This window comes from Harpia harpyja, chromosome 16, assembly GCF_026419915.1.
Source record: "Harpia harpyja isolate bHarHar1 chromosome 16, bHarHar1 primary haplotype, whole genome shotgun sequence".
In the NCBI taxonomy this organism is placed as follows: domain Eukaryota; kingdom Metazoa; phylum Chordata; class Aves; order Accipitriformes; family Accipitridae; genus Harpia; species Harpia harpyja.
This window is the reverse complement of record NC_068955.1, coordinates 8,306,970-8,334,803: the sequence shown is the minus strand read 5'-3', so window position 1 is coordinate 8,334,803 and position 27,834 is coordinate 8,306,970. Positions and strand designations below refer to the sequence as shown.

Genomic DNA, 27,834 nt, shown 5'->3' with positions numbered 1-27,834 from the left:
TCCCTATGTGTTTGTACACTGAATAATACACAATGCCTGGTTCCTAACAGAATAGCCTCTAGAGGGACTCCACAGTACATAATAAAAAGGAACAAAATTAACACCATTGTAGGCTCTGCTTCCTTCTCCACATTACATTAGAATATTATATTTAAATTAGATCTCTGAATGTTTGGATACATTTCAACACTTTTTAAAAGGAAAAAAAAGTTTCAAAATTAGATGCTGGTAAGTTATTGAACAGCAATTAAACAAAGAGTGCCCTTTGGGCTATCTGTAATTTCTCCTAGTTTTCAGTCTGATGTCCACAGTGCTACATGTTGGAAAGCACAAGAAATTTTGCATGAATTTGATCACTCACATAGGCAGTTATACTTTGAAAACAGTGTTTTTCACAAGAATTACCAATGAAATAATGTTTTAGGACACAATTGAATTTGAAATAGGTAATGTTTTGAATAGATTTTTGAGTTTTATTGAAATCTTACATGAACAAGAAATTGGAAATACAATCACATCAAGGAACAAATTGCCACGGCTTTGACGTTTTAAGCCAAACAAATTTTGTAGGGCAGATTTTCAAAAAGGTGTGAAGTTATAACAATTTAAAAACACAGTTAACCTACTTCTAGGAATGCAAAACATACAATCATGTTATTTTCAATACAAGAAAACTTAATTTGTTGTAATTTCTTAAAACTACTAAGACAAAGCACTAGCTTTTACTTTTATGTACAGCATACTCCTATGTAGTCTATCCCAAATCCAAAAAAAAAAAAAAAAAAAAAAAGGAAACTGTCCAAAACCAGAGGTTCTGCAAAATCATGATTGAACAGTGTGCCATTCCTGCTTTTAAACTGCTAAAATGAAGCCTAAAATGATAAAAGCATTGAAACCCCATATGGAGTTCAGGAATTCTGCAAGCCCAGTAATGTCCAAGTGCGTTTATGAAAAAAGAAAACTAAGAGACTCGAGTATATACACAATAGAGTGATTCTTCAGCCCAATACAAATGGCAGCCAATCGCTACTGAAGGATGAAACATTAAGCCAATTTTGTTTTGAAGGATGTAGAGCTATAGCCAATTCTATGTTTCCAATATTCTCAATCCCTCCTCACTTGTCTACTTCCACTGTTGCCCATAAGTATCCTGATAAAATTCCTGGTTGTCATTATTGTAACCATAGTTACCGGCATAGTCACCACCTTGCTGGAGCGGCTGTTGAGCGATGGGTTGGGAGCCCCAGTTCTGCTGGTTGTTGGTCTGACGGCGCTTGGAATCAGGCTGGTTGTACCCATCTGCCTTTCTCTTGCCTCCTACGTTGCCCCCACGGTTGCCCCTGGCTCCACGAGCACCGCGTCCTCTCTGCTGCTGTGCAGGACCCCCTCTCCCACCCCTGGCTCCTCTTGGCGGTCCCATGGGTGCCCCCCTCTGTGAATATCCAGCTCTACCTCTTGGTGGTGGTGCTCCCCGCCCCCTAGGTGGTGGAGGGGCACCTCTCCCACCCCTTCCTCCTCCTCCTCTTCCTCTTATAGCATAGCCATCGTCATAGCCATAATAGGGATCTTCATAGCCACCACGGTAGTCATGATAGTCATAACCATAATAATCATCATAATAATCTTCATAGCCATAGTAATCTGGGGGATAGCCATATCCACCTCTCCCTCCACGGCCTCTGCCTCTAATAGGAGGTGGCATGCGAGGTGGAGGGTAGTAATAATAGTCTTCATACCTATTAAGAAAAAGAAACATGCAATTATTTATCTTCAAAAGTCTCCCAAAATAAAGTATAAATTTCCCCTTGTTGATTAACAATACATAACATAGAAGAACCTAAATGATTTTTCTCCAAACTAGCTCATATTTTACAGCAGAACTTCATTCTGCAGTATTACAGTAGTGAAGAATGAACACTCACGCAGTACTTCTGGAAGCCTGTCTGGCAGCCTGACGTTCTTTCCTTTTCTTATCCGGTGGCTTTGCTAACACTATTTCAATTTCTTCCCCTTCTATCTCTTTCCCATTCATTTCATTCATAGCCTGTACAAAAATTAGAAGAGAAACATCTGAAAATTTGTTTCCATTCAAAAGGAAACTAAAACTTACTGAAAGAAACCAGATGGTTAGACTGCTCCAGGCAGAACTATGCCATGTGCTTCATTTCTGTGTTACTTAAACAGAAAGTTACGTATCATTCTTTCAAGTCCCACTTTATTCCCAGTTACAGTGAAGCAGCATTTGAAAAAAAAAAAAAAATTCTCTTTGTATCTTAAGGTAAAAGAATGGGATTAAAACATATTGAGCATTATTTTTTAAAAAATCAGACATAACACCATCCCTTTTTATGTTCCTACATCCCCTAGAAATGTTTCGGAAATACATTGACAGAAGTTCTCACTATTCACACTGACATGAACACTCACTGTACTTGTAAGCCACGTAGAGCGCACGCACACAAAAAAACCAGTATTTTTTTTTGTGCTTCATAGCTAGTTGAATGTGCTACATGAGTGCCTCTGAGGAAATAAAGTATTTCTGAGGACGCATACTTAAGGGGAAGAAGAAAAAAAAAACCAAAAAACAAACCACTGAAACTTGGTGATCTCACCAAGTGAGGCAAGAAAACTTTTCCTCCAGAATTTTTCCAAGAAAATTTTCCCAAAATTTTTCCAAGAATTTTTTCCTCCAGAAAAGTAGTGCATTAATTATCAAATGCATGCACAAAAAGAACTTAATATACATAGACAAAGCATGATTAGAACTACACCCCACAGTTCTTTACCTGGCATTATGTGCTTTGCGTTTAACATTTCTGGGTATTAATATTTGCATTAACAAAGGCTTTACATGTCTGTACAGCTACACGCCCCAAAAACATTAGAGATCATGAAAATTTATTTTAAAGGAGGTATGCAACTAAGTAGACACTGGAATCAATGAGCCAATTCCATGCATTCCGCACATTAATACCATAATGCTTTCATTAAAAAACAACGCGCCCATACACAAAAATATCTCAAAATTCATAAACCAATTTAATGGCCATAAATCAGTCACATGGGGCAGATGTGGTAGTATTCCAACTTGTTTCAGAGAAGATGAGCATTAGATATGCTCTGCTGTACTGCATTTGATCTATCTTTTCTCATCTGCTACAAGTTTTCAGTTGCTCAAATCTAACAGAGCATTTAGAAGTACGGTCTACTGGGAAGGGACTGGAGCGTGTTTAAAGACATACTATAGTAAAACATGTCAGGAGGTGTTGCAGACTTACCCTTTCTGTCAACAATCTCCTACCTTCTCTTGGACATGGTCTAAACCTATCCAAACTGACTTCAACTTCATTAAATATGAGTGACAGTCATCCTAAAGCCAAACTCAAGAGTATTCTAAACCCTATTTTGGTGGGTAGGAAAATTGTAAGCGATTAAATGGTTATAAAATTATTAATAAAGGATGAGTAAAGAGCCTTTGAACTGTCTATGTAGCCACAAATACCACATACAGTATACTTGCTCAAGACTCCCAGGTGCAAAGCATTTCCTCCCATAAACTGTGGATTTAAAACACAGATGGAGTAATTTCTATAGAATTCAACCCACTGAAGTACAAACAGCAGATATTAATGATCTTCTCAACTGCTCTTAGATACAAAGGAAGACACCTTTGAAGCTTACAATAGTGACCTCCGATGTTTAAGAAGTCATTTAAAAGAAACCTTCTAAGGAGCACATAGAGTTAAAAATAGCTAATGCATTAAGGGAGTTGCTAGTGCCATTCTCCTCCCCTTCACAAGGCATTTTTTTAATTACCTTGCAATTTCTATTCAATACTTTTGTCACTCCAAAACTACACAGAGCCTTTAAATAGGGGTCTTTGAGAGACAACTGATACCTTCTGACAGTGTTTCCTCAGAAAAATTGTCTAGGTTGATTTTTTTTTTTTTTTCCTTCTTCTCTAAACTCTCCTGCATTGGTCTATACCTCTTTTCCAGTCTACTTGTTAACTTGCTACATCTGCAAGTTTCACATCCTCCTAGCTACTGAAATCATAGGAACAAAATCATTAGTGTTAAAATTCTCACAATGGGAACCTTATTAAATGGGCTGTACAAATCGTCTTATCTAGATATTTACTGTAGAATTTCTTAAAACCATTTGTACAAAAATAAACTGCTCACATCAATTTAGCTAGGAAAGAATAATCAACCTACCTTTACTGCTGCACCTCTGTCCTCAAAATGAACAAAAGCATAATCCTTCAACTTCTTTACTCTTTCCAGCTTTCCAAATTCAGAAAAGGATTTCTCAAGGATTTCTTCTGTCACAGTAGTGGCCAAGTTTCTTACAAATAAAACTTTCACCTGGTGAAAAAATAAGAATGAAAGCTGTAATCTTTAAAAGTCAAACCTCAATGGGAACTAACAAACTAGTAAGATGTTATTCCCTCCTTCTCTGCCTTAAGAAATTTTGGGTAACCTTGTAAATTCTGTACCTGTTTCAAAAAAAGAAAAAAAAAAACAAAAAAACAAACCCCCACACAACCAAAAAACCAACCAACCAACAAAAAAAAAAAAAAAAAAAGCCTTGTAGCTACCTGTATGAAGTTTCTACAACTTCTCTCCTTCCACAGTTCCCTTCCATGACCAGAAGAATATCCAGCTTTGATTTTCTGCTTCTGGGATGCTACAAATCCCAGTAAAATTTTCATAATAGGCCTCAAGAGCAGCAAAGAGTTATCCCAAAACACGGGGATAAAGAGCATGTCATTCCCTACCCTGAACTTCACCTTCATCTCACTCTGGAAAATAGTTTTATAAAATACCCACCTAGCATTCATTATCAGCAGAAGCAGATAATGAACAGACTGATGTGCCAATCCAGCAGGGTAACACTGTACACTACTAGTTTAAATGTGAACAGTAGGTTAAAACAGCATGTTCCCAATGTCTTAAAATGGCAACTAATCTGCAGTGCTCAGACCATGCCAGTTCACATGGCTTACTATGCAAATGCCCTCTAACTGCTTTTTGTGCCTCAAAACTAGCACTGCTCAGCTGGAGCAAATCTTGGTCACTATAGCATAAAGAAATTCCTCCCAAAGCACAAGAACATCCAGTTAAGTTTTAATTTACCTTTGCCATGACTTCTGGATCAGGTTCCTCTACTGGATCAGCCCATTCCACTGTCACAACATTTCCCCAGACTTTTACTTTCCCACTCATCAGGCGGCGGCGAGCTTGTGCTGCTGACTTGTGATCCTCATATTCCAAGAAGCAGAAACCTCGATTCTTCTTCTTATCATCAGGTTGATGATACAAGATTACATCCACCAAACCCTCTGAAAAACACGTCTTTAGTATTAAGCTTCAAAAGGAAAGAAAAAAAAAAAACCTAGAGTTTACTCTAAAATGCCTTCACTTGTTTTTTGTAATACACAGCCTTTGAATTTAACACCTGAAAGGGGGAGGGAGCATAAGAAAAGCAAAACAAATAACAGATATCCATCCAATTTACCCAGAAACAGGTCACCTAGCAGGTGAAATTCTCCTGAACAAACTTACCTCACAATTAGGCCCTGCAAAACATCAACCTGAACAGTTCACACAGTGTTAGTTTTTCTATATTTTGTGTTACAATTTTTACATTTTAAAGCAGTCAGCATTAAGACGTGGCATCTTCCCTGCCTCGAGGGGAAGCTGGAAAGAATTTCTTTCACATCTCTCCAAAAAGAGAAGAGACAACTAAACGAGTATTCACCTTCTGCTTTCACCACTTCCCTGAAGTACTTATAAATAGCAATCCTAAAAAAGAAGCAGTAGGTTAAAACTCTCCTACAGGAACAAGACCAGGCAATCAAGATCTCAATCTCTTATTTAAAGCAGAAGCATCCTTGCAGTGATGAACTGACTTCTTTTCTTCCTACTTGCTGCATATACTGGGAACAACACTGAAGAACTGGGACAGAAATTAATCTGTCATTAACTATTTCTACAGTATCATTGCCTCTAAACTGATCTAGTATTCCCTCCTCCCCATCATTCCTCAACATTACATCTGTTTGAGACTCCCCAAAAATTTCTCAGTTGTGAAAGCAGAATCTACTGTAGATAGTTACAAATACAGAGCTTTCAACAGGAAGCTAGAACAGGTAATATAGAATTAGGACCTTCACTTTTTTCTGAGTTCATTTGTGCTGTATCCATCTCAAATTGTAAACCTACAACATCATTCATTTAACAATCAGTAAAAAAGACACTAGTCCCTTTACACTCCACCATAAAATATATTTGATACATAAAATTTATACCAGAAACAAACTTGGAATCCAACTTGGAAATAATTTAAATGATAGCTGAACGCATCTGTCAAGTAACTAGACCTACAAAACAGAGAGACTGAATAGGATCACTGTGAAAAACTCATTAAGGAGGTCTTACCTGTGACTTTACTGAACTCTTCCAATATGTTTTCCTTAGTCTTGTTCTTTGGAATTGACCCAACAAATAACCTGTTGTTTGCCACGGAGATGCATACTCCAAGGTGCTTCCCAGGACGGATTTCATAGTTGTCACACTGAGAAAATAAAAAGCCATTCATTTGCTTTATCCACAATAATATGGATAAAAAGATCCCCCAAAATCATAGAATCATCTATTTTCTTCATGATCTGCTATTTTTACACGTAGCATATTTAATCTGCATTGCAAGAGAATTACTAGAACTGCAGTATTTGGGTCAGCATTCACTTGGAAAAACATTGCCGAGCTTAGGTTTTCCATAGAAACTTCTGAAGTTCTGCTGAATAGAAAGCTACAAAGAAACTGATGCACAAGGAACAATGTGTAACATACAAATTGCATGGGGTAAATTCATTCACCTACTGTTTATCTTAAACTTGAAAGATCTTCCTAGACAACTGGTGACTGCTTCCTGTGCTGGGACTCAATGTCAGTCATTGGGGCTGTTATTAATAAGCAAATACATAGCATTATAGATACTATGAGTTCTTCCACTTCACTTTGATAGCTTTTAAACACTGAACATATTTGCTGTGAGATACTCAAAAGTGTGAATCAGTGTGTGACCTTGTTCCCACCACCACCACCTCCCACAACAGGGATTTCTTGGACCTTGTAAATGCCAGGACTCTATAAATTTTACTGTTAAGTTTTAAAACTTCCCATTAAAAAAAGTTAGCCTGCTGCTTCATGCTTGTCCCCACAGTTGGATTACTCTGAACACCAACACTCCTGACAGGTCTTTAAAGGTACAAGAGTTCAACCTTTAAAAAAAAAAAAAAAGTAAGAATTCAAGATAGACATCATCTTTGTTTTAGGTACGATTTTCAAACACGGCCTAAGAGGATGGATGTTTGATCATCAGCCAGCTTCTGAAAACCTCGTCCAACCCTTTAAAAGCAAGTTTTCAGCCATTTTTACCCTAGCTGAGACATAGCCATACAGATGACAGAGCAATACCTTCAGTAACCTTCATGTTCAAGAACTAGAATAATGTTAAGGTACCATAAGCTATCAAACAAGATCACTTTAAGGAGGACAAAAACATTTCAGAATTTTGCTTCATGTACAACAGTGATTCACAACACAATAAAAATTTGTGTTCCAGTGCCATGAACTTAATCTGAATCCGCTTTTCAAATTATATCTTATCTTACAAAGCCATTTTACATGCAATCAATCCCATTCCCGATCCCTGGTACCTGCAAACACAAGCAGAAGGCCCACCTGGTGTACAGAAACCAAGACTTCAAAATTTCAAGTTTGTTTTCTGAAAGAACCTCACTTTGCTATCAAGGTTTAATTAGCTCCAAAATTTAGCATGTGTCTGTCCCATTTTCCTTTCCCCCAGTAGTCTGTGGAAAACATTTCACCTAAATATAAGCCTGGCCACATTTCCAGATAATAGTAGGGTGGAAGAGGGAAGGGAAGGGAATCCAGATATAGGACTTAAGGAATATATTCACACAAATTCACTTATTTGGTGCAATATCCAGGGTATGGAGGCCAGTCTTCCACCAGTGGCACATCATTTGTTACATCTACTGTCACTTCAGCGTTTTCCCTTTCATCTCCCTCAATCAGTAAAAATTTAAAGTAACAACTCTGAGCACCTTCAACTCGGTCAAAAAAAGAAGTTTCAAAACAATTTTTCCTTCGTAAGTGACAGTAACTCATATCCACCATCTTCAAACACTGAAACCCAGAAGCAATCAATTGCAAAAAAACATATTTTGTGCATCTCCTTCAGGAAACATCCAAGTGGGTTCTAGAAAGGAAAAAGCCTAAGCAGGGACATGCAATTCCCAGCCCTGGAAGGGCCTAACATAACAACTGTGACTATTTCTAAATACATGAAAAAATTTGAGGGAACAAAAACTGGAACATTTGGAAGCAACAACTCCTTCTGAAGCCTTTACAATGCATCAGAAGCAGTTCTTAAGTTTCTCTAGGTTTCATTGTTGTTTGGGGGTTTTTTCCCCTTCCCCCAGCTTAACTAGATGTTTAAGTTCCCTACCACCACCATCTTCTTCATACAGGATCAGCTGAATTCTGCTAAGGCAAATGAGATAAAGCATTTCACCTGTTTTGGTTCAAAGTACAAGCAGTATTTCAGAGCCATGTCCAAAATCTTGTGAGATACACATTGATCTTTCTAATTCTACTTCCTCTTCTCAGGCAGAGGCAAGGCCAAATGAACCAGGGCCCCAATCAGACTGCTGTCTCTCATTTTAATTCTCTATGGATTGCTCTGTGTCCTGTGCCAAACTGTCTAGATGCAGGCCAAGTTAGGTTTCCATATAGTGAGCGGACTGCATGACTGCCATTGGAAAGAACTAAAGGCCACCGTGAACCAAAAAGAGCACCAAGTCAGAGACCTCATCCACACCAGCAGCAGCAAAACAAAACATCTCTAATTAGCTCTTTATAGTAGGAAGGGTGATAAAACTTAAACACAGCGAAGCTTAAAGAATATATTTTCCAGTCGTAATCAAGTAAGCTCTTACTATAATCACCCAAGTACGCTAGCAGACTGCAGTAGGCTATAGCAGACTACAGTTCTAAAAGTAGAACATTATTTGTATATACTAAATCAAATCAGAAGGCAATTTTTAAGAAAGTAAAATTTTGAGTCTGTCAATGCATGCTTTAATGAAACACTTCAAAGACTTCATTATCTAAAAGATTACCAACGTGCCTGCTGTTTACATTATCTCATCCAGTCTGAAAATAAGTTACTCACCAGTTTGACTGCTTCCTGTGCTGCATCTTTACTACAAAAGGTAATGAAAGCGTAACCTCTGTTTTGACCAGAAAGAGGATCCATCATGAGGCGCAGATCCCAAATTGGACCAGCTTTCTCAAAGAGTGGTACCAATTCATCTTCATACAAGTCTCGGGGAATCTTACCAACAAAAACCTAAAAATGAAGAAGACGCTTAAACAAAGCTTTTTCAGAAATCCAAACTCACTTAATACTTGAAAGTTCCTGAGAAAGGAGTACATTGAAGCATAAACCATCACAGCAGAAACACTGTAGCCATCACTGCAGCCAATGTTATTGTATGTCCTACTAAGTCTTCTAAATGTCCCACTGTTAGTACCAGGTTTTATATATGGAAAACCTGGTTTTGTTATTTATATTGAAGAGGCTGTAAATTTCCACCACTGAAGAGGTAAACATTTCTTACCTGGTTGTAATTTTGGCAATTAAAAACAAAGACCTTACAAGACTATCTAGTCGGGTATCCTATATTAATGCAGGCCAAGCACTTCCTTGCTCTTGCAGTATTTTCAAATCATTTTGTAACTCAATCTTCATTAGAAAGCTACAGAGACAGAAAAAAAAAAATCTACAAAAATCCTTAAATCGCCCAATGCACATTTTCTACTTTTAATATATACCGTAATCTTATTTCTTGTCTGTGTTTGTTTCAGCTTCCACCAACTGAATGTTTTAGTACTTGTCTGAGAAAATCTGCAGTCCTCATTTTTGTTCCTTAAATAGAATGACAATAAACTTTGGTAAAGTTTTGTTAAGGAGTTCAATCTCTTCAGCTGAGGTCTCCCTAGAAAGCTTCCCTCCCCAATTTTTTAATCACTGCAGCTCTCCTCTGAATTCTCAAAATCTCTGAATTGCTAATACTAGCAAAATATTCCAAACTCCCATTAAGATCAAATTCTATTTATTTTAGTTTCAAATATTTTTTTGTAGCAAAAAAAGCTAGGATTTGTCAACCTTTTCCATCAAGGTAAGGCCTTGCTGTAGTCACATCTGGCAATGAAGGCTTAGCCGATAATTCCAACACTGAAGACACTCAGAATGTTCATGCAAGCATTGATATGAACAACCTCGTGAGGACAGCATGATGACTCTGATTTTGAAAATGTGGAACACAAATTATTTTCCTCCAAAGGAAAACTAGAACCTTCAGATGTTTCTGTATGTTATACAGATATTCCTGAAATTCAGTTTCCAGAACATTTCTTTCACTTAGCTTAGCCTCTCTCAGTTCAGTGTGAATGCCAACTATGATTTATTTGCTACTGGGGAAAAAAAGGAACTGATTTATCATACTGAGCGAAACTTTAATGGCAGAGCCAACAGGCCTTCCCTGCCCCCGTCTCCCCAAAAAGCTTAGAAACCCCTACAGATAGGTATTTCCATTGTCATTACCCAGAACATTTCATTCTAAAATCCATGTGCAGTTTTAAAGACAAAAAAACTGATACCATCATGGAAATGCACAAGACAACTTGCTACTAAGACAGTGAAACTGTCAGCTGAACTGTCCACAAACTGTAACTGGTTTTAAGTCAATCAAATGTAAAAAGTCTGCATTAAATTCTGTTTCATATGCCACCATTTCCAGCTGAAACTGAAGGTGACACACCAGAACAGAAGACTTGAGGAGAAGAAAAAACCCTAATCCAAATACAAACAAAGTCTACTTTTCCAGCTATTTACCAAAGATTTACCATCCTGAAAGCTTCCGTTTCCTTCTTTCTGTCCAGTCTCTTCGGCTCACTCTCTATAAACTTTAGACCACCGACAATTCCACAAGACTGCTACTACAGTTCAGTTCAGGTAATACACTCTAGGAGCTAGTATGAGAAACAGAATTAAGGATTTAATTTGAATACATTCATATCTGACCTATATTCTAGAGTAACTTCCATCTATACTGGAAGGACTAGATAACTCTGTGGGAGTAATTCGCATCTAAGTGAATTTGCTTTGAGCCTGTAAACTTAATATGTTAATGAACTACAAGATCAATATTAGACGTGACAAACACCAGGTGAACATCTTGCAAGGGACAGAAGAAACATCTGCAATAACTTTTTTTAGATATGTTAATAAGCTTGAATAAAGTTGCTGAAATAAAAAATAATGTAAATATCGGATGTCTTATTTCATTTTTTAGTTCCACAACAAGAGCACTGTGGAAAAACTTTGGAAACTGGCATAATCAGTGAAACAATATAAGAGATCTTGAGTAGGTAGGATGCAACCGCATCACTTCTGGGCCTTTGTTGGAATTGCTGACCATTAGACTTACTCTTTCCAGTTTTGCTTCCTAAAGAACCTGTACGAAGTACTCCATTTTACTTCTTCCTTATTACTGTTTTAGAAGATGAATTATGAAAAGCCTTAACTAGGAAAAATTCAATTTCAGTTTCATGAACAACTTTAGAGAGCATTATTGGGGGTGCAATCCACTTCTGCACTCTAGATGATGCATCCTTCAGTTATTTCAACAACTGAGCCTCTTCTGTTGTCATCACAAGCTAATAGAAGTGTACTGCAGCATTGCAAGAGCTTCTTCAAAACCTCTCTCCTTCCAATAGTGTTTTTCATGTGCTTTGCAGTCAATCTGTCCTAAATGTCAGATTTAAAGTGTTAATTAACATAGGCCGCATGACTGCTTCATCTCATCCAAATCTACAATCTTCATTTAAAAAAAAAAAAAAAAAGTGGAAGTGGAAAAAAATTCTGACACAATGCAAAAACCTTTGAACCCCCACGGTTCTTCCAGTACAAAAGCAACATTCCATTTGTGTATTAAATCCAACACAAGCTTTGTCTAGTTCAACTCCTGCTGAGTTTATTATACCATTGCTTCTTAAGTTAGAGTTATTACAGTATCTGATTCTTCCCATTCAATTTATTATGGACAAAAGCAGTTTAAATTGCCCCAACATCTTCAGTAACATAACGTTTTCCAGATTGCAAGTTAGCCTCACAAACTTTCTCTGACTTTTTATTACAAATTCTGACCATGCACCCACAGAGGAGCAGATGCAATACCAACTTACCATTCACAGAGCTAAAAGTAATTCTGCATTCTTGATAACGACATTCAGAGATGATGTTTATCATATACTTATCCAATAAATCTCAGCTCTGAAAAGGACATGTAGCAATTCCTCCATTTTATAGTCTAAACTGTTACATAGATATCTAAGCTTGCACATCATCTGAGCACATCATGGGCAAATGGTCTATTTACAGAATTTTCAAGTTTTTATTTCACATCACTGAAAAACACTGAAATAGAAGTCTCTCAAAACTTTAGGAGTAGAACTTACTTTACCTGGAGACCCCTCAATAAAACTGAAACCAATCCAGCAATCAGTACAGACTTAAGTCAATAACTTTCTTCATGCTAGCTGCACTGTGCTAATTTTGAAAAGTGCTTTCCCCCATCTCTATTACAGTGGGGTAAAGGGCTGGTATTTTACAGTTACCAATGAAGCCTTCTGTTCTTCAAATCATGCCTTAAACGGTACTATATTAATTTACACCAAGAGGTGAAAGATGGAAATCAAGTACCACACCAGTCACCACCTCAATTTTTGGTCTAACAGTCTGGACAGGCCATAGGCATGTCAGGTATTTTTTTTTCCCTCCTCTGAAGAAAAAAAAAAAAAAAAAAAGATCCTTCAATTTTCCTCAATTTAACAACTAAAAGCTCCTCAGTCACCAGACTGAAGATAGGAGTGAAAAATATGTATTTTAACCTGTTCAGCAAATACAGCTCAACTTCATTAGATATTACACACAAATGCAGACACTACAGATATGATGTTGGATTTACCATCCAGCATTATCCAACTGAAACACTGAATGCTTGTCTTGTTTGCATGCAAGCTTCATCATGCCTGACTAGTAGTGGACTTAGGACTAAATTCCTTTTGCTCCCCATACACTTAAACTCCTCCTTGCTGTGACTGAATTTAATGAAATATTTATAACCTTGTCTTTCCTTGTCTTGTCTGCACTTAATTTCAGAAGTTACTGAAATTGCTATGTAGATGTTACTACTGCCTATGCGTCCTCCAATGTTGCTGAGCAACTGGTTTATTTTAAACCACAATTAGACAACTTAAAGTAGTTTTGTGTAGGAAAAAAAAAGGAATTTAAGAATACAAAAAAAATTCTTTTTTCAGCATTGCTTGCGTATACACTTTAGTAAAATGATAAACTACAATTAGCATAGAGCAAGCATACTTAAGCAGAGCTTGAGAAGTTATGCAAATCATCAGTTACTGTCTTCCAGTTCAAGGACCCATTCTAATCATTTCCCCCTGCCAAGGAATTTATTTTTCTTCATGGAATATGAATATTCCCTTTAGAAATCATCCTTACTGTGACCCTTTTAAGCATCTTCTTGACAGCATACACAAAAGCTTCAGCATCTCAAAGGGTACAAAACTAATCTATAAGCTGAAAGACGTTCAAGAAATTGACCATTTTCTTAAATCTAATCTGGTGGTTTATAGAAGAATCTCCAAAAGAACTCCTCTATCAAAGACTAGTCACAACAGTGCAATTAAAAGCGTTCAGAGTGTTTAGAATAAACTACAAAACAACCTGCTAGAGACCAAAACCTTGCAGAATAGGTAAGTGAGGAAATACACAGCTCAAGCATTTTCATAACCAAACTGAAGTTTGCTCATAGCTTGCTAGCAAGATGCACAAGTTCAAACATGACCTCGAATTTCCACATATGCTTACTGACTAGACTTTGTCCTTCAGGGGACAAAAAAAAAAAATATATAGATATAGATATATAAAAAAAATTCTTTAAAACTCTTCCGACCATCTTTAACTTTAAAAAGAACAGCTGGTGTAACAGGGAGTAAGAAAAGGCAGAGAAAAAGACCTTAGAAATTTTAATCAAAACAAAGGAACACTGTACAAGCCCCTTGAGGATAAGCAGTTATCAATGTCTGCAGATGCAAACGACAAAGCCAGTGTGAGGAGGAAACACCCAAATAATTGTTTCCATTCTTACCCAATAAACACTCCCATAAACATCTCCAAGCATCAACATCATGTGACCTCACTATGAGCAAAATGCTTTACATGGGAGGAGCAAATCCTTAAATAAAATGAATACTCAAGTTTAATATCAAAACCTATTGCAATTATTTTCTCCTCCAAGCTTCTGCACAGCTGTAACTACTTTGTCTTTATTAAAGAATTACATTCCAAAAAGGTCCAGCTGCTCTTAAAGCCCACCCACTTGAAAAAAAATACATTGGACAGTTTCACCCACATAATCCTTTCAGCAAAGTGTTCACTATGGCAATTTGTGAATGTTCAACATGCTGAACATCCATAAGATTACATATCAATACTGTAGTTTTACTGCACGATGTTCAAGTACATATTGAAAGAGAGTTAAAGCTGCAGTTAACATGTAATGAATTCCACTTTATGTTTTAAAAAGACACATTAGTTGGTGTACAAATATTTACAGCAGAAACATCTGATACATCTTCAGGGAAAAAACTCCACATAGTACATATCTTCTTGAAATCAGTAACAGTACTTGGGTATCCTTAAAAAACAGAAGTTTGCCATTACTGACATCAATGACAGCTCTGGCATCAACATACCTGAGCTGGCACAAGCTGAGAGCTTCAGTATTTAAGTAAGTTTCAAACACAAAAGATACACTGCTGCAATCCAAAGGGATACATCTTGTGTTTTTTCATATTTTTACCCACAGTATTAGAAAAGAGGCATTTACATTCCTATATAACCAGAACTGTTGTGGACAAAAGAGAAATGGTTCTCAAAAGCTTAAAGAAAAAACAAACAAACGAACAAAAAAACCAAAAACAAAAACCAAACACACTCACCTCACTTTGGGAAAAAAAAGTGCCACAATAATCTCCAGTCACTTGTGTTCAAACACACTCTGCCCAGTCTACCAGATCATAAGATCATGTTTAAGTTGTTGATTACTATGCCTCAGAGCTCAACAGCAAGAGCTAAAGACTAAATTTAATAGAGCATATACCAGTTTCAGCAAGGTGTTCAGCATCTCAGCCAGTCAAACCAAGCAGCATGTCTAAAGCAATAATTAGTCTTTAAATCCCAGAAAATGCCAGCAATAAATTAATTTGTTAGAGGTATGGTTTCTATAAGTAGTTGGGTAGGTATTGTTACAGCCTCTAATGCTGGATTCATGGCAGAAGCATTTATGTTCTTATCTTAAGGGAGTTTCCACAAGTTACCCATTCTAGCAAGCTTCAGGAAACTTAAAAGTATAAAAACATACTCTTAATAGTATTAAAGCACAGCCAACTTCACGGGTACCATCACCGATAGGACAAAATACTTAAGATGAGTCAAGTATTTTCAGTCATGAATAGAACAGTTCAGTTCAAAGGGAACTACAACAATCATCTAGTCCAACTGCCTGATCACTTCAGGGCTGACCAGAAGCTAAAGCATGTTATTAAGGGCATCGTCCAAATGCCTCTTAAACACCGACAGGCTTGGGGCATCAACCACTGCTCCAAGAAGCCTGTTCCAGTGTTTGACCACCCTCTCAGTAAAGAAACGTTTCCTAATGTCAGTGAAGCATGGTGCAATTAAATAAAACTATATACCATCATATAATCACCCTGGCAACACTACTAAGTTGGTAAACAACTTTTAAGCCACCTTTCTGAATGCAGAAATGCAAAAATTTACAAAAGAAAACAAGCTACATGGACTCTTTCAGTGCAGTACTTTCACTGTCAGTCCATGCAAGCATTCAAGGATGTTTTCAGGTAGACTGAAACAAAAGCAAACAAAATTCCTTAATAATTACTAATCTCAGTTGTCCTCTTCAAAACTCTGTGAGTATCTTTATACAATACACAAGTCTTTTTCACTTTCAGCACTTTGCATTAAATAAACTTTGCTACTGTCACTTAAATACCATTTATGTTGTAAACAGAATCAAGTACCTTTGAGTCACACTTTTACCTATCTATATAGCTAATACCTACATTGGTCACTTTTTAAGTGATGTACCATAAGCTCTAGGGTGGACCATGAAGTCTGACAATTTAATGATCTATTTTACATTTTAAGAAATTTTACATAGTCTTTCCTAGTATATTACACCTGCTTTTTCCCTATTATCCTGTCTTTTGCAGAATACTGAGAGATAAGAAAGACTAAGACACACATAGAAGAATGCTTTCCTCTACAATACTTGAAACTTTCACTTGTAATATAGTTTATTTTCAAGGATTTCTTATTTATCAGTTTGCACAAACACACAAAATAACAGTCAGATTCGTCTGTATATACTAACCTCTGTTCCAATACCAGGCTGAACACCAGAATATACAGTATCTGGAGGAGGGCCCCCATACTTCCTCTGTCCTGTAGTTACATCCAAAGTGTAGCCAGTCCTCTCTAGCAAAGCCTGTAAAAACCCGTCACATTAGCTACATGGGGGAGGATAGTGGGTTAAAATATAAAGAATAATAAAAAAGCGTCCCAAGATAAGCATTTGCTTATCTGCTCCTTGCCACATTTGATAACAAGGCATATATAGACAGACAGAACCTACAAAAAACCCCCATTATTTTGGAGGTTTAAAAGACACCACCTCAAACAGCAACATTTGTTTTACACTACAAGGTCACTGGAAAGAACTAATTTTTCTTTTCCCTTATTTTCCATTCTGTATGTAGTACCCCAAGAACTCCAGAACACCAGACAATTCTTTTCACCCACTCTGTACTTAGGTGTTTGCACAACAGAAGAGTTACTTAATATACTAATATCTTGCTGAAATACCCAGTCAGTCTCAAAGTAATTTTACAAGTGCGTAAAAGCTTAAGATAAAAGGACAACTAAGACAATTCTTAAATAGATATCAATGTTTTCATAGACCTTACATAACACTAAGTTCATGCATTTTTGGCAATTGTGTCATCAGGAATATCTGCATTTCAAACAAGCACTCCCTCTTTTGAATCTCTATCATGTGTACATTTCTTTAAAGCCAAGTGTAAATATAGTTATCCAGGTAGTATTGATACTTTTTAAGGACATCCAAAATTACTTCAGTCTGTGTACAGGTAATATACCAGGTACTACAGGGTAATCAGTATTTTCTAAATGTTACCTTAATCTTTGCTTCATCTGGTCCCTTCGTTGATTCCTGTACTTTGCTGCCTTGTTTCTCTCTTTGCCTGTAGGTCTTCATAACTCCACATAAAAATGCACTTTTGTTCTGTAGATACAATTTACAAAATAATTCAATTGTGTGTATGACAAGCCCTGGGAATCCACCGAATCTTACACTCCACACCGTGAGGTCACTATACCAAGCCAATGCAATAAACAAAAATGTCAAAAGAATCCTTTACAAAAATATAACAAGTAATTGAACAAACTTGTCAGACTGAAAAAATCATCAGATTCCAGATAGTATTTTTACCTTATTTTCTCAATTGCACGCTCATTTTTATTATCTGGGAGCTTTTGCTTTGCACTCAAATACCTACACATATAAGGCAATTTTTAACAGGCTTGTGATTTGGATTTGAAATATAAGAACACAGCAACATCAAAGAATTTCTAAGTTACAACTCTCCTGCCAATAGTGCCAGAACACTATTTATACTTATGTGCTCAGACTCCTGGAGCTCTCACCTTACCTGTACATGCGACAGGTCACTTTCTTTAAACTGCTGTAATACAGAGAGGGCTCCTTCTTCATTAAATTCCCTAAGAGCATCAATTGCTCTTTCATCAAGATCGACATAAGCTACCAACCCTAAAAGTTAAAGATAAAGAAGTTACAGGTTTTCTATTGAATTTCATACAAACTAAGAACTATGCAGTTTGCTTTTAAAGTCAAAAAGTTACGTTCCATAGCAACAGAATTATACATTTAATATAATTACATATTCCTACACAAGTATATGAAAGAACATGAGTACAACAATGAAAAAAGTTAAATTAAAATGTATATACCTAAGCACTAACTGATGTGCAAGATTATACCCCATGTGTAAACAGTTTTCTAACATTCAGGAAGCCAATCTGCTGCATAAAAGCAGTATTACACACCAGGGTTTGAAACAATGAACTCTGGCTCACTTCTAATAATTTGGATTTTGTTTGTTTGTCTTTCGTTTTAAGCTTCACAATTCTCTTGAATGGAGCTGTTCTAGAGTAAGCTGACTTGAACATTACAGGTATCCTATTGTACCTGGAAAAGGAGCTACTTAACTGATGAACAAATACTTATGAAGCTCTACCCCACAAAATATTAGGAAGTAGAATGGTTTGTTCACTCTTTCCTCCAGCTTCAAAAAGCAAAAATCAGTGGGCTACCTATATGTCTAAATTATTCTTTTTAAACTCATTTTGTTGCTCTATGCAGTTCCAAGAGCCAGAATTCAAAAAGGTATTATTTCGAGCCCTGCTATGTATCCGAAAAGGCTAATGTTAATTTCACAGGTACAGACTCCCCCAAGAAACACTGGACCAGTTCTGAAGCACTTCTTTTTTAAGAATCTTTACAGGTTATTTCTTTACTTTTGTAATGCATTTGCATAAGCTGTGGAGCATGAGAAGTATAGATTTTGAGATTTGCACTTTTTAAACGACACAGCAAAATTTAGGACAGATACCAAGAACTCCACACACTTTGCAACAGCTTGATCTCCAAAATACACAGATTATTTAACTGCTACTTGATTTCAAAAATGCACAGTAGTGCCAAGCCCAAGGACTACATTTCAGAAGTGATCCTGCATATTGGAAGGCACCTGTATCTTTCATGTAAGACCTCAGCAGATTAAAAATCCCTAAATTCAACCCCAAATTTAGCTCGGGTGTCAAAAGTAGTTTGCTTCACTGACAAACCCCTGCACAATGCAAACATCTTCAGTGGCATTAAGGAAGTGTGATTAAATGTTTTCAGGTTACTCATGCAGTGGAATTATACTAGATAGTCAGGTTCTGGGCTGAAAAGCTTTTAAATCCCTTGAGAACTCCTCACAACACAGCCTAACTGCAACACGTTAGAGCCCCACAAGTTCCTCTGCCCAGGCATTTACACCTTCTCTCAAACCATCAAGTGCACATCATCGTGACCCACAGTTAGAAAGTGCATGTCTAAAGCCAATAAAAGCTGGTAAAGGCTTGATGAAAGCTCACTGTGAATGACTTCCAAAAGACATCACCCGCGTGAGCCAGAGTATCATACTGAAGATTGGTCAGGTATTGTTTTTGAACTGCCTTCACTTGATCAGTGGAATTTTGACTCTTTTCAACAAAAACTGTCATCTTGCCACCAAGGCATTCAAGATCAGCACACAGAGCAGTTCTACTGCTTCTTGTAAATCTGTTCACAGAACACACTCTAAAGAGGAAAAGGAAGCCTCTGTCTATAGGACAAAATAAGGGGGTTACAAAAACAAAATAGAAAAACCTTTGTATATAAAGAAACCTCTCTAGAAGTTGCAGAGAGCACTTGCTACCAGCAAGGTATTACTCGATTTGCTAGATAGCTTAGTCCTCAACTTTGTTGAAAAGCGGTTAATGTCAAACTGAACATTTCAGTGTAATAACCAACATGGATTAAACTGTCCACTCAGAACTAGAGAGAACAAAAAATCCACAGGCAGACTCAATTCAAATGTAGTCCCAGGCAAGACAAGCTAGTAGCTTCCCTTGCTAAGTCACCTATCCAGCTTCTGAGTGTTTAAGAACCACTGTGAGGAGTTGACAGTAGAAAAGTAAAAGCAAAATGATGATTCGGATTGAAGAAAAAAAAAAAAAATGTACAGTTTAGTATGCTCAAACATACATCTTTATTTGACATCTAAGAAACTAGTGCTCTGTGCCCTAAAGCAACTAAGATATCACATACAACACTAAGGATGTGTCAAGTAATTAGTCAATGTCAAACCCAATTTGCCTTTAGGGAAGTCAAAGTAGCAAAACATTCAGAGCTACACAGATCAAAAACAATGAATTTTTAAACCTTAATCTATAAAAATTTGAAAATGGTATGCCCTCACTTTCATAACCAATCAGAAACAAGAAATGCATATTATACCTGTCTGAAATATTTCATCAAGTCTCTCTGCCACCTTCTGTGGGAGGCCTGCCTCTATCAGTGTCTTGTAGTGTTCTGTGTGAGTTACACTGGAAGTATCCATTGGTTCTTCCTCTTCTTTTAACTGTACCGCATTACCATTCACCTGATTAGCCATTTTATTATGCTGCTGGAAAAAATTCAGGAGCTATATTACAATAAGCCAGAAATAACTAGTTTGTAGGACAATGCATGATTTATCTAAACTAATTTGTATACATGCTGCAAATGACCTGTATAAAAAGTTTTATTTAATACTTTTTGGATGCAGCTGATCTAAGTTTCAAAAGAAAGTACAACCCTTAATACTGTGGAAAATGTACATGGAAGAATTTACATAATTTTTTTAAAAATGTACTTCATGTACATAACGATGTCTAAACTTTATCTGCTGATTGTCAGTAAGTTAACTGGTTACCATAGCAGCTAGAATGTACGGGGATACAATAATAACATCCTTCAACGAAGAATCAGAAGAGCTAGTGCTATTTTCATTTCCCATTCCTCTACTTTTAAAACAATTGTTTAAAATGTAGTGAACACATAACCCTGCAGGGTAGCGTAATGTATAAAAATGTCAATACTTGTTTGCTAATTTTCACTTTCTTGGCTTGTTGCCATGTCTTCCTTCAAACCCAACATGCTGCATAAGACTAGCCAAATACTTTCTCACAACACTGTCAGAACTCAGTAAGGATAGAAAGAGAAAAATTGCACTCTAATGCACATTATGATTTGAAGCTGCAACTGAACTGTTTCCACGCTTTCGGTTTTACTCAAATAGGAGCTCTACAAATCACAGCTACTTTTTTTATAATATATAATTTATTGGTTTAAAAGGAAGCCATGACTGCAGCATCTTCAGTTCTTACATTAATAAAAAGACTTGCTTTCAGAATTAACAAACTGATTCCAAATATGCGCACTGAAAAATGCACAACTATAGTCTCAGACAATTCCAGTGGGCTTTGCCAAATTCATTAAAAACAGTTTCAATTTCTCAATTAGCCAGCCAGCTGATATTTAGTAGTCTCAAATAAAAAGGCTGACAAGAGACAATTCAACTACCCAGCAGAGAACATTAGGATGATCAGCTGTTAAGTTCAGAAATGAAATGAGCCTTGGGCTTTAAAAGATAGGGAAGAAGTCGATGATCAGCAGTGAAATGATAACCAGATAGACATATGCAGCATGGTCAGAGCAATGCAATTAAGTACTGGAATACAGGTATGAAGATGATTCAAGAACAGTTGTTTTTTTTTTAAAAACGCTGAAGCCTCAAGCTATTTACTATGCTGCAAAACGAGTCTCCAAACATAACCACACCTCTAACAGTCACTTGTATACCCATCCCTTCTAGACTACAGCTCATGAACTTTTCGTAAGATATCCTATGAAGATTTGCAAGCTTGAGCAATGAAAAAAAATAATCATTTTTCTTCAGACAGAAAAGTAATGATTTTACTAAAGCTGTCTTGACTTGAAGGGCAATTTTAGAGAGATGTAATGCAGCCTCACATTGCTTCTCTGTCAGATGCCACTTCTTTATGCAATTAGTGAGGAAAAGAAAGGAAGTTTTCTGTAGCTACATAGCACATATAAATGTACACACACACATTCTGTTACTTGATGAAGAGGAACTGCTTTCTAACCCATTCAGTTTACTTAAAAGCAACCGTGACTATGGCTAATTACAGAAGAAAAAAAATGCTACCTGAAGACTACAACACTGCTTACCTATTATTACAGGTATTAACTGAACTCTCAAAATACTAACTGAACGTGAAGTTTCTATAGGTTACAAACATTACGGAAAACAAATCAGCTAGATGTCTGCTTGCTAGATAGCCTCTGCAAGATCTCAAATTTGAAACAGTGCAGGGCAGGGCAGAGGGTGCTTAGTTAAGCTTAAAGTGCTTTAGGTACAGTATCATTCTCAATCCCTCTTCTCAAAAATGCATAGGATGATATACACAAAAGAGATACATGGAGGGGGTTATTTTTGTGTTCACCTTTTTACTGCCTTATATCTTTCACCTAGAACTCCTGCATCTCAAAAGAGTTACACATATATTGTCTTCTCTGTACACAGCAAAAAACAAAACCCACCACCAAGAACTGTGAGGCTAAGCCAATACATAAAAACGGAAAAGTTATTTAAAACAACTACAAGTACCTAAACTTTAATGGCTTATGGTGATGCTCCTGGACATTTTTTTTTGTGAACCCAGATCAGCTTTCAAATGCCGCATACGCAGAAGTTTAGCACTGTTCTCAGTGTTGCCTAACTGAACAAAATGTTGACAGCTATTCTGTGTTGAGGCAGAAACTCATCTGCAGTTCAGTAACTCCTGACAGGCAAGATTTGCAGCCTAACGGCATGAAAAGGTATCTACCTTTATCACAAACGCACACCAGTGTGTGGAGCAATATCTAACCCCTAAGTATCAGATTACTACACAGCACCACAGTTGATCAAATGCTTTTTTAAGTAGGCTTTTAGACAATGTAAATTAAGTCTCAGCATCTTAACTCACTAGCTGTATGGTTTATTTTTACTTAATAATTAGTATCCTCATAAAGAACTTAAGTCAAATGCAGTGCACATTCACCACCCAAAAAAGTTCAGTTTGGGTGTTCAAATCTTAGCTATTTCCTGTCACACAAACTTAATTTAAAAGACTTTCTTAAAGAAATTTACTCTGGAAAATTTTGAAGTGACATAGCTGTCAAAATATTCAGGTCTCGACAGCATCCAGAAGAAATATATTTCTTTTCACAGTTATAGTAGAGATTCCCTGCTGGCTTTTCAGGCTTGGCCTGAAATCTAAGATTAGACTGACTTTTCTTCCTGAATGATCACCAACAAGCAAAACTACATCTCTTACAATACTGAATCTGCACTTTGAGTTCAGCAGAGATATGTGGGTGAAAGTCATAGCTGAAAAAGATCATTTAGCTCTCCCTCTAGATAACATCAACTAGATGTAGCTATCAAGAAAAATATTTTTTAACTGAAGTTTATCAGTAAGGAAAACACACTATGATTTTATTAGCACTTTTGTTCTCCTCTAAGAAAATATTAAAAGCATATTAAAGAGGAGCGATATCTACATTTGCATGCGCAGTGTGTCCACGTGACTCAGCCTATGACAGGCTGGGCCACAGAGAAGAGCACCCACACGCACTCAAGAGTTTTTCATCTGCATTAAGTAACTCAAATATCTAGGAAAGAGGGAGACTGGTTGAATCAAAAAGATTTTAAGTGTGGATTGTAAGTAAAGGATTATGTATATTAGTATGTGTGGCATATGTATTTGTTTTTAAAACATGCAGAAATGGATGAATTTAAAACAGTGTCCACAAAAACGTGCTTACCAAATGAGCAGCAGTAATAAATACACATTGGGGGCAACTTTACACAGGCAAGGAGAATTTCCACTGGTACCCGAGAGGTTACCTAGCTTTACCGCCTCAGAACTGTGTGTACGGGGAAGGGGAGGATTGTCTTGTTTCAAACTTCACACTGTTGTTGCCAGCAACGTTTTTCTGAAGACCATGAATACTTCATGAAATAAAACATGTTTTTAGCCATCCACTATCTTTCACCTAGAACTCCTGCATCTCAAAAGAGTAATTTGCAAAGTGACTAGTCCCTTTTTTAAGCTCTAATCATATGACTAGTAGGCGGTTAAAGCTACAGGTGCTTCTAAATTACCCAGAAACAACCTTCTTTTTCATGTTCAGTAACTCAAATGGCTCAAATAGTAGTTTTCCTAGAAAAAAAAATTAACACACAACTGAGCCTGATAGCGTATGGCATGCTGAAAACAGAAACTTGATCTCAGCCTCAATCTGACAGTCACTGGTTAAACAGCCATGATGTTACTATTCCCTGTATTTTATACCATGCCTCTAACAGAGGTTGCCACCCACAGACTATCTAAGTATAACTCCATCCAATTAATTATAAATTCACAGTCTAGTTAACTCAAAACATGCTTAGTAACAGCTTAAATGAGAAGGAATGGCAATTTCTGGCAAAGGGACAATATCTCAAACTACCATAACCAACTTCACAGTGATTATACATCAATACTGTTTTCAGCCTTCTGCTATGTAACTTTTGATTTCACGTAGGAACTAAGCTTGTTTAGCTCAGGTGCACAGCAAGTATAACTAATTCATACCTAAAAACTCCACACCATGGTCATTCAACTTGCTTATGTTACTATTCCTTCTATCCAATATATTACCTGTGTCAAGCATGTAAGTTATACCATATTAAAAACAGCATTGAGGGGAAGTTTTTGAGGGGTTTTTTTGTTTGTTTTGTGGTTGGTTTTTTTTAATGAACCACAAGAAAACAAGTGTAGTCCCTACAGTTATGCCTTACACTTCAAGAAGGTTCTTGTCAAAACAGGAAGATAAGAAACACATGAGCGAGGGGAAGATAAGAACTTACATTAAAAGACTGAACTGGGGCTTTATTAAAGCCTCACTTGTTCACAAACATTACTGGCACACCCCTTTTACATGAAGGCATTATAGCCACTTCTTTTGTACCATGGCTTATTCAATCACAGAAGGTACATTTTAATAGCTTAATTATGATATACTACATGTTTATTAGCATGAATTACAAGAAGACTTGTTTCAAAGTTATCACACCCTGAAGACCTTTACACATTAGCCAGGTTTCCATACCAGCATTTCAGTGGCAGACTATCTACAACAAAGTATAGTTAGCACCCTCATCCCTCCAGCACAGAGTTCTCAGCCTTTCCCACTCCACAACCCCATGGAATGAAAAAATCTGAGAACCTCCATCATGCTGCTAAGCAAGAGACTAGCACTGCCCATACAGAAACTATGCTTCAGTATCTACACAAGCGTCATTGGGAGATGACTTTACCACAACAGGTTAGCAAGGTGCACATCAGTGCCACCAAAATACAACACTGACTGCATCAGCAGCTACTACATTTTGCTAACCTGAACTACAAAGTCTGTACATGCTCGTTTCTAACTGGAGTTGGCCATTCATAGCTCCTCTGGTTGTTTCGGTTGTACAGACCAACATTTGTGGCACTCCAGTCCAAAGCAACACTTCAACAAAAATGAGCTTTGTTCTGACAAATTTATCCTCAAAGAATTTTTCAGATCTTTGCCTAAGAAAGCAGGGAGTACTGCTTTTTTAGACAAAACTAGTAAGTTGAGTGTTAGCAGGAGGCTCAAATATTATTCCAACAGTGTTCACATCTAGACAGAAAAACTGAGAGGTAAGGACATTAAGTACTCATGGGAAATACAGTTTCTGGGATACAAAATTATCAAGCAGACTCTGCTAGTTTGCAAACACCACGGTTTGGATAGGTAAAAAAAGAAAATTACACTGCAAGATGCAGAATTCTGGTTGGATTACCTTTACTTTTAGGAGACATGTAAAAAATTCAGTGTCAGACAAAGTGTAAAGAAGAGGAAAAAAAACCAAACAAAAAAACAGCTTCATGAGCATTATTAACATCCTTTGCAGCACAAACTGCTGGTGGGATCCTTTAGTGTAGTATGTGGGGGAAAGGGAATCCAAGCAACTTTTTCAAAAAGAGCAGTCCAGCATAGCTTAAGTACATAGTTAGCCACATTCAAAAACTGACACATAACAAGGCCGCTAAGACCCAGTAACTACAGCCTTATTTTATAAATAAGAGTAATAATGATGTATTTAAGCAGAACTTCTGAAGACCTGCTAAAAGGCCATTTAAGAAAAACAACGTCTTAGCAACAGAATTCTGGAGAACTCCTTCGGAGCATCTGACAAGCGTCACTCTGTCAACCGGAGTGTGAAGCGCGAACCGGTGCAGTGCAGTTCTCCCTCCCCACAGCCGGCTCTATCGCGATACGCGCCACGCAGAATTTCAGAGCGCGCTACGACAGCGACGCGTTTTCTGCGGGAAGCTTTCCTCAGCCCCCGCAGGCGTACCGCAGCGCGGGCCGGGCAGCGGCCGCTGCCTCCCAGGGCGCCAGAGCGGCGACGGCATCGCGGCTCCGTGGCGCGGGGACGGGGACCGAGGAGGGACCCGACCCCCGCGCACCGGACGCTCCGCCGCTACCCCTCGCGGCGGCACCGCGAGAAGAGCGCATCCCGGCCCCCCGCCGCCTGCAAGCCTCACCCGCAGGGCCGGGCGGAGCGGGGGGCAGCCCCAGCCCGCGGCCGCGCCGCCCTCCCCGCCGCCAGGCCGCAGGGCCCGCCCCCGGGCCGCTCCCCGCCGCCAGCTCCCGCGCGCGGCCGGCCCGCCCGCCCCGGCCTAGCGGAGCGGCCGGGCCGCGGCCGGCGCCCAGCGACGCCCCCGCCTCGCTCTCCTGCGCGGCGCGAGCGCCCCGGGCCCGCCTCCGCCAGCGCTGGGCCTACCCGGAGCCCCACAGCCACCCGCCCCGCCGCAGGGCCTACGCGGGAGCCCTCGCGCGCGCCCCCCCCCCCCCCCCCCCGGCCGCGGAGCCCGCGCCGCACCCCGCCCCCCCCACCTCCGCGCGAGGCGGCCCCCCGGCGCCCCCCGGGGACTCACCGGAGCGGGGCCTGCGCGGCGCAGCTCGGGCCCAAGCAGCGACGGCAAATGGCGCGCGCTCCTCCTTCTCCTCATGGACGGCGGCGCGACCCCGGCAACACGCGGGGTTTCCCGGAACTGTTTCCAGGGACCACTGCTTCACCCACTCAGGAACTCACGCTCTAGACGAGCAGCCGGCGGCGCCTATGAGACTTGGGAGGCGGGATGCGCCGTTCCTCCCGGAGACCAATGAGAAGGAGACGCCGTAACCAATCGCGCAGCGCCTTCACCCCGGCGCGCCGGTAGGGCCGGAGCTGGGGGGATTTAAAGGGGCAGCGCCGCCCGTGGCCTCCCGAACAAAGGGAGCGCGGGGAGCGCGCAGGGCGTGCGCGGGGCCGCCCCCGCCCCCGCCCCGCCCTTGCGGCGGGCCGGGCCGGGCCGGGCCGGCGGTGGAGCTTCCGTCTGAGGGGAGCGGGCCCGGCGTTGGCTCCCTGCGGCCCGGGGCCGTCGGTGCGGGGGCGCTGCCCGGCAGGGTTAACGCCGGCCCGGGGGGCGGGCGGCGGGTGGAGCAGCCGCCGTGCGGGCCGGGCCCAGCCCAGCCCAGCCTCCCACGCTAAGGCTCCCGTCCCGCGGGTGGCGCCGAGGGGCCGGCTGTGGGCACGGGCGCTCTGCGCCCTAGGTGCCTCGTGCTGCCGGGCGAAGCCGTCCGGGGCCGGGCGGGCTCTGCCGGTGCCCTGTCCTGCTGTGAGCCAGCCGGTGCCGCGGCCGGCCTGCAGGCCGGGAGGGGAGAGGGGAGGGCGAGCAGCAGGAGCGGCGGTTCGGGTCCTTCTGAGGATGTCGGCCTGC

At 39.3% G+C, this 27,834-nt stretch overlaps 1 protein-coding gene across 5 annotated transcripts; it reads right to left on the bottom strand.

Annotated features, from left to right (window-relative positions):
* Positions 1–447: 447 nt before the first annotated feature.
* Positions 448–27,165, bottom strand: HNRNPR (heterogeneous nuclear ribonucleoprotein R). 5 transcript variants are annotated; one of them, XM_052810940.1, is made up of 11 exons: positions 27,010–27,165; positions 20,405–20,570; positions 17,991–18,109; positions 17,456–17,563; positions 16,634–16,747; positions 9,268–9,444; positions 6,444–6,579; positions 5,139–5,344; positions 4,218–4,367; positions 1,923–2,044; positions 448–1,736 (listed from the first exon to the last, which is right to left on the bottom strand). In XM_052810940.1, exons 1-11 carry the CDS (start codon positions 27,082–27,084, stop codon positions 1,124–1,126), a joined length of 1,986 nt encoding a protein of 661 aa, XP_052666900.1. In that variant the 5' UTR covers positions 27,085–27,165; the 3' UTR covers positions 448–1,123. The 5 variants fall into 5 exon arrangements, with proteins under 5 accessions (XP_052666900.1, XP_052666899.1, XP_052666898.1 ...); XM_052810939.1 differs by having other exon boundaries at positions 20,405–20,573; positions 27,010–27,162; XM_052810938.1 differs by having other exon boundaries at positions 20,405–20,591; positions 27,010–27,148.
* Positions 27,166–27,834: the final 669 nt, after the last annotated feature.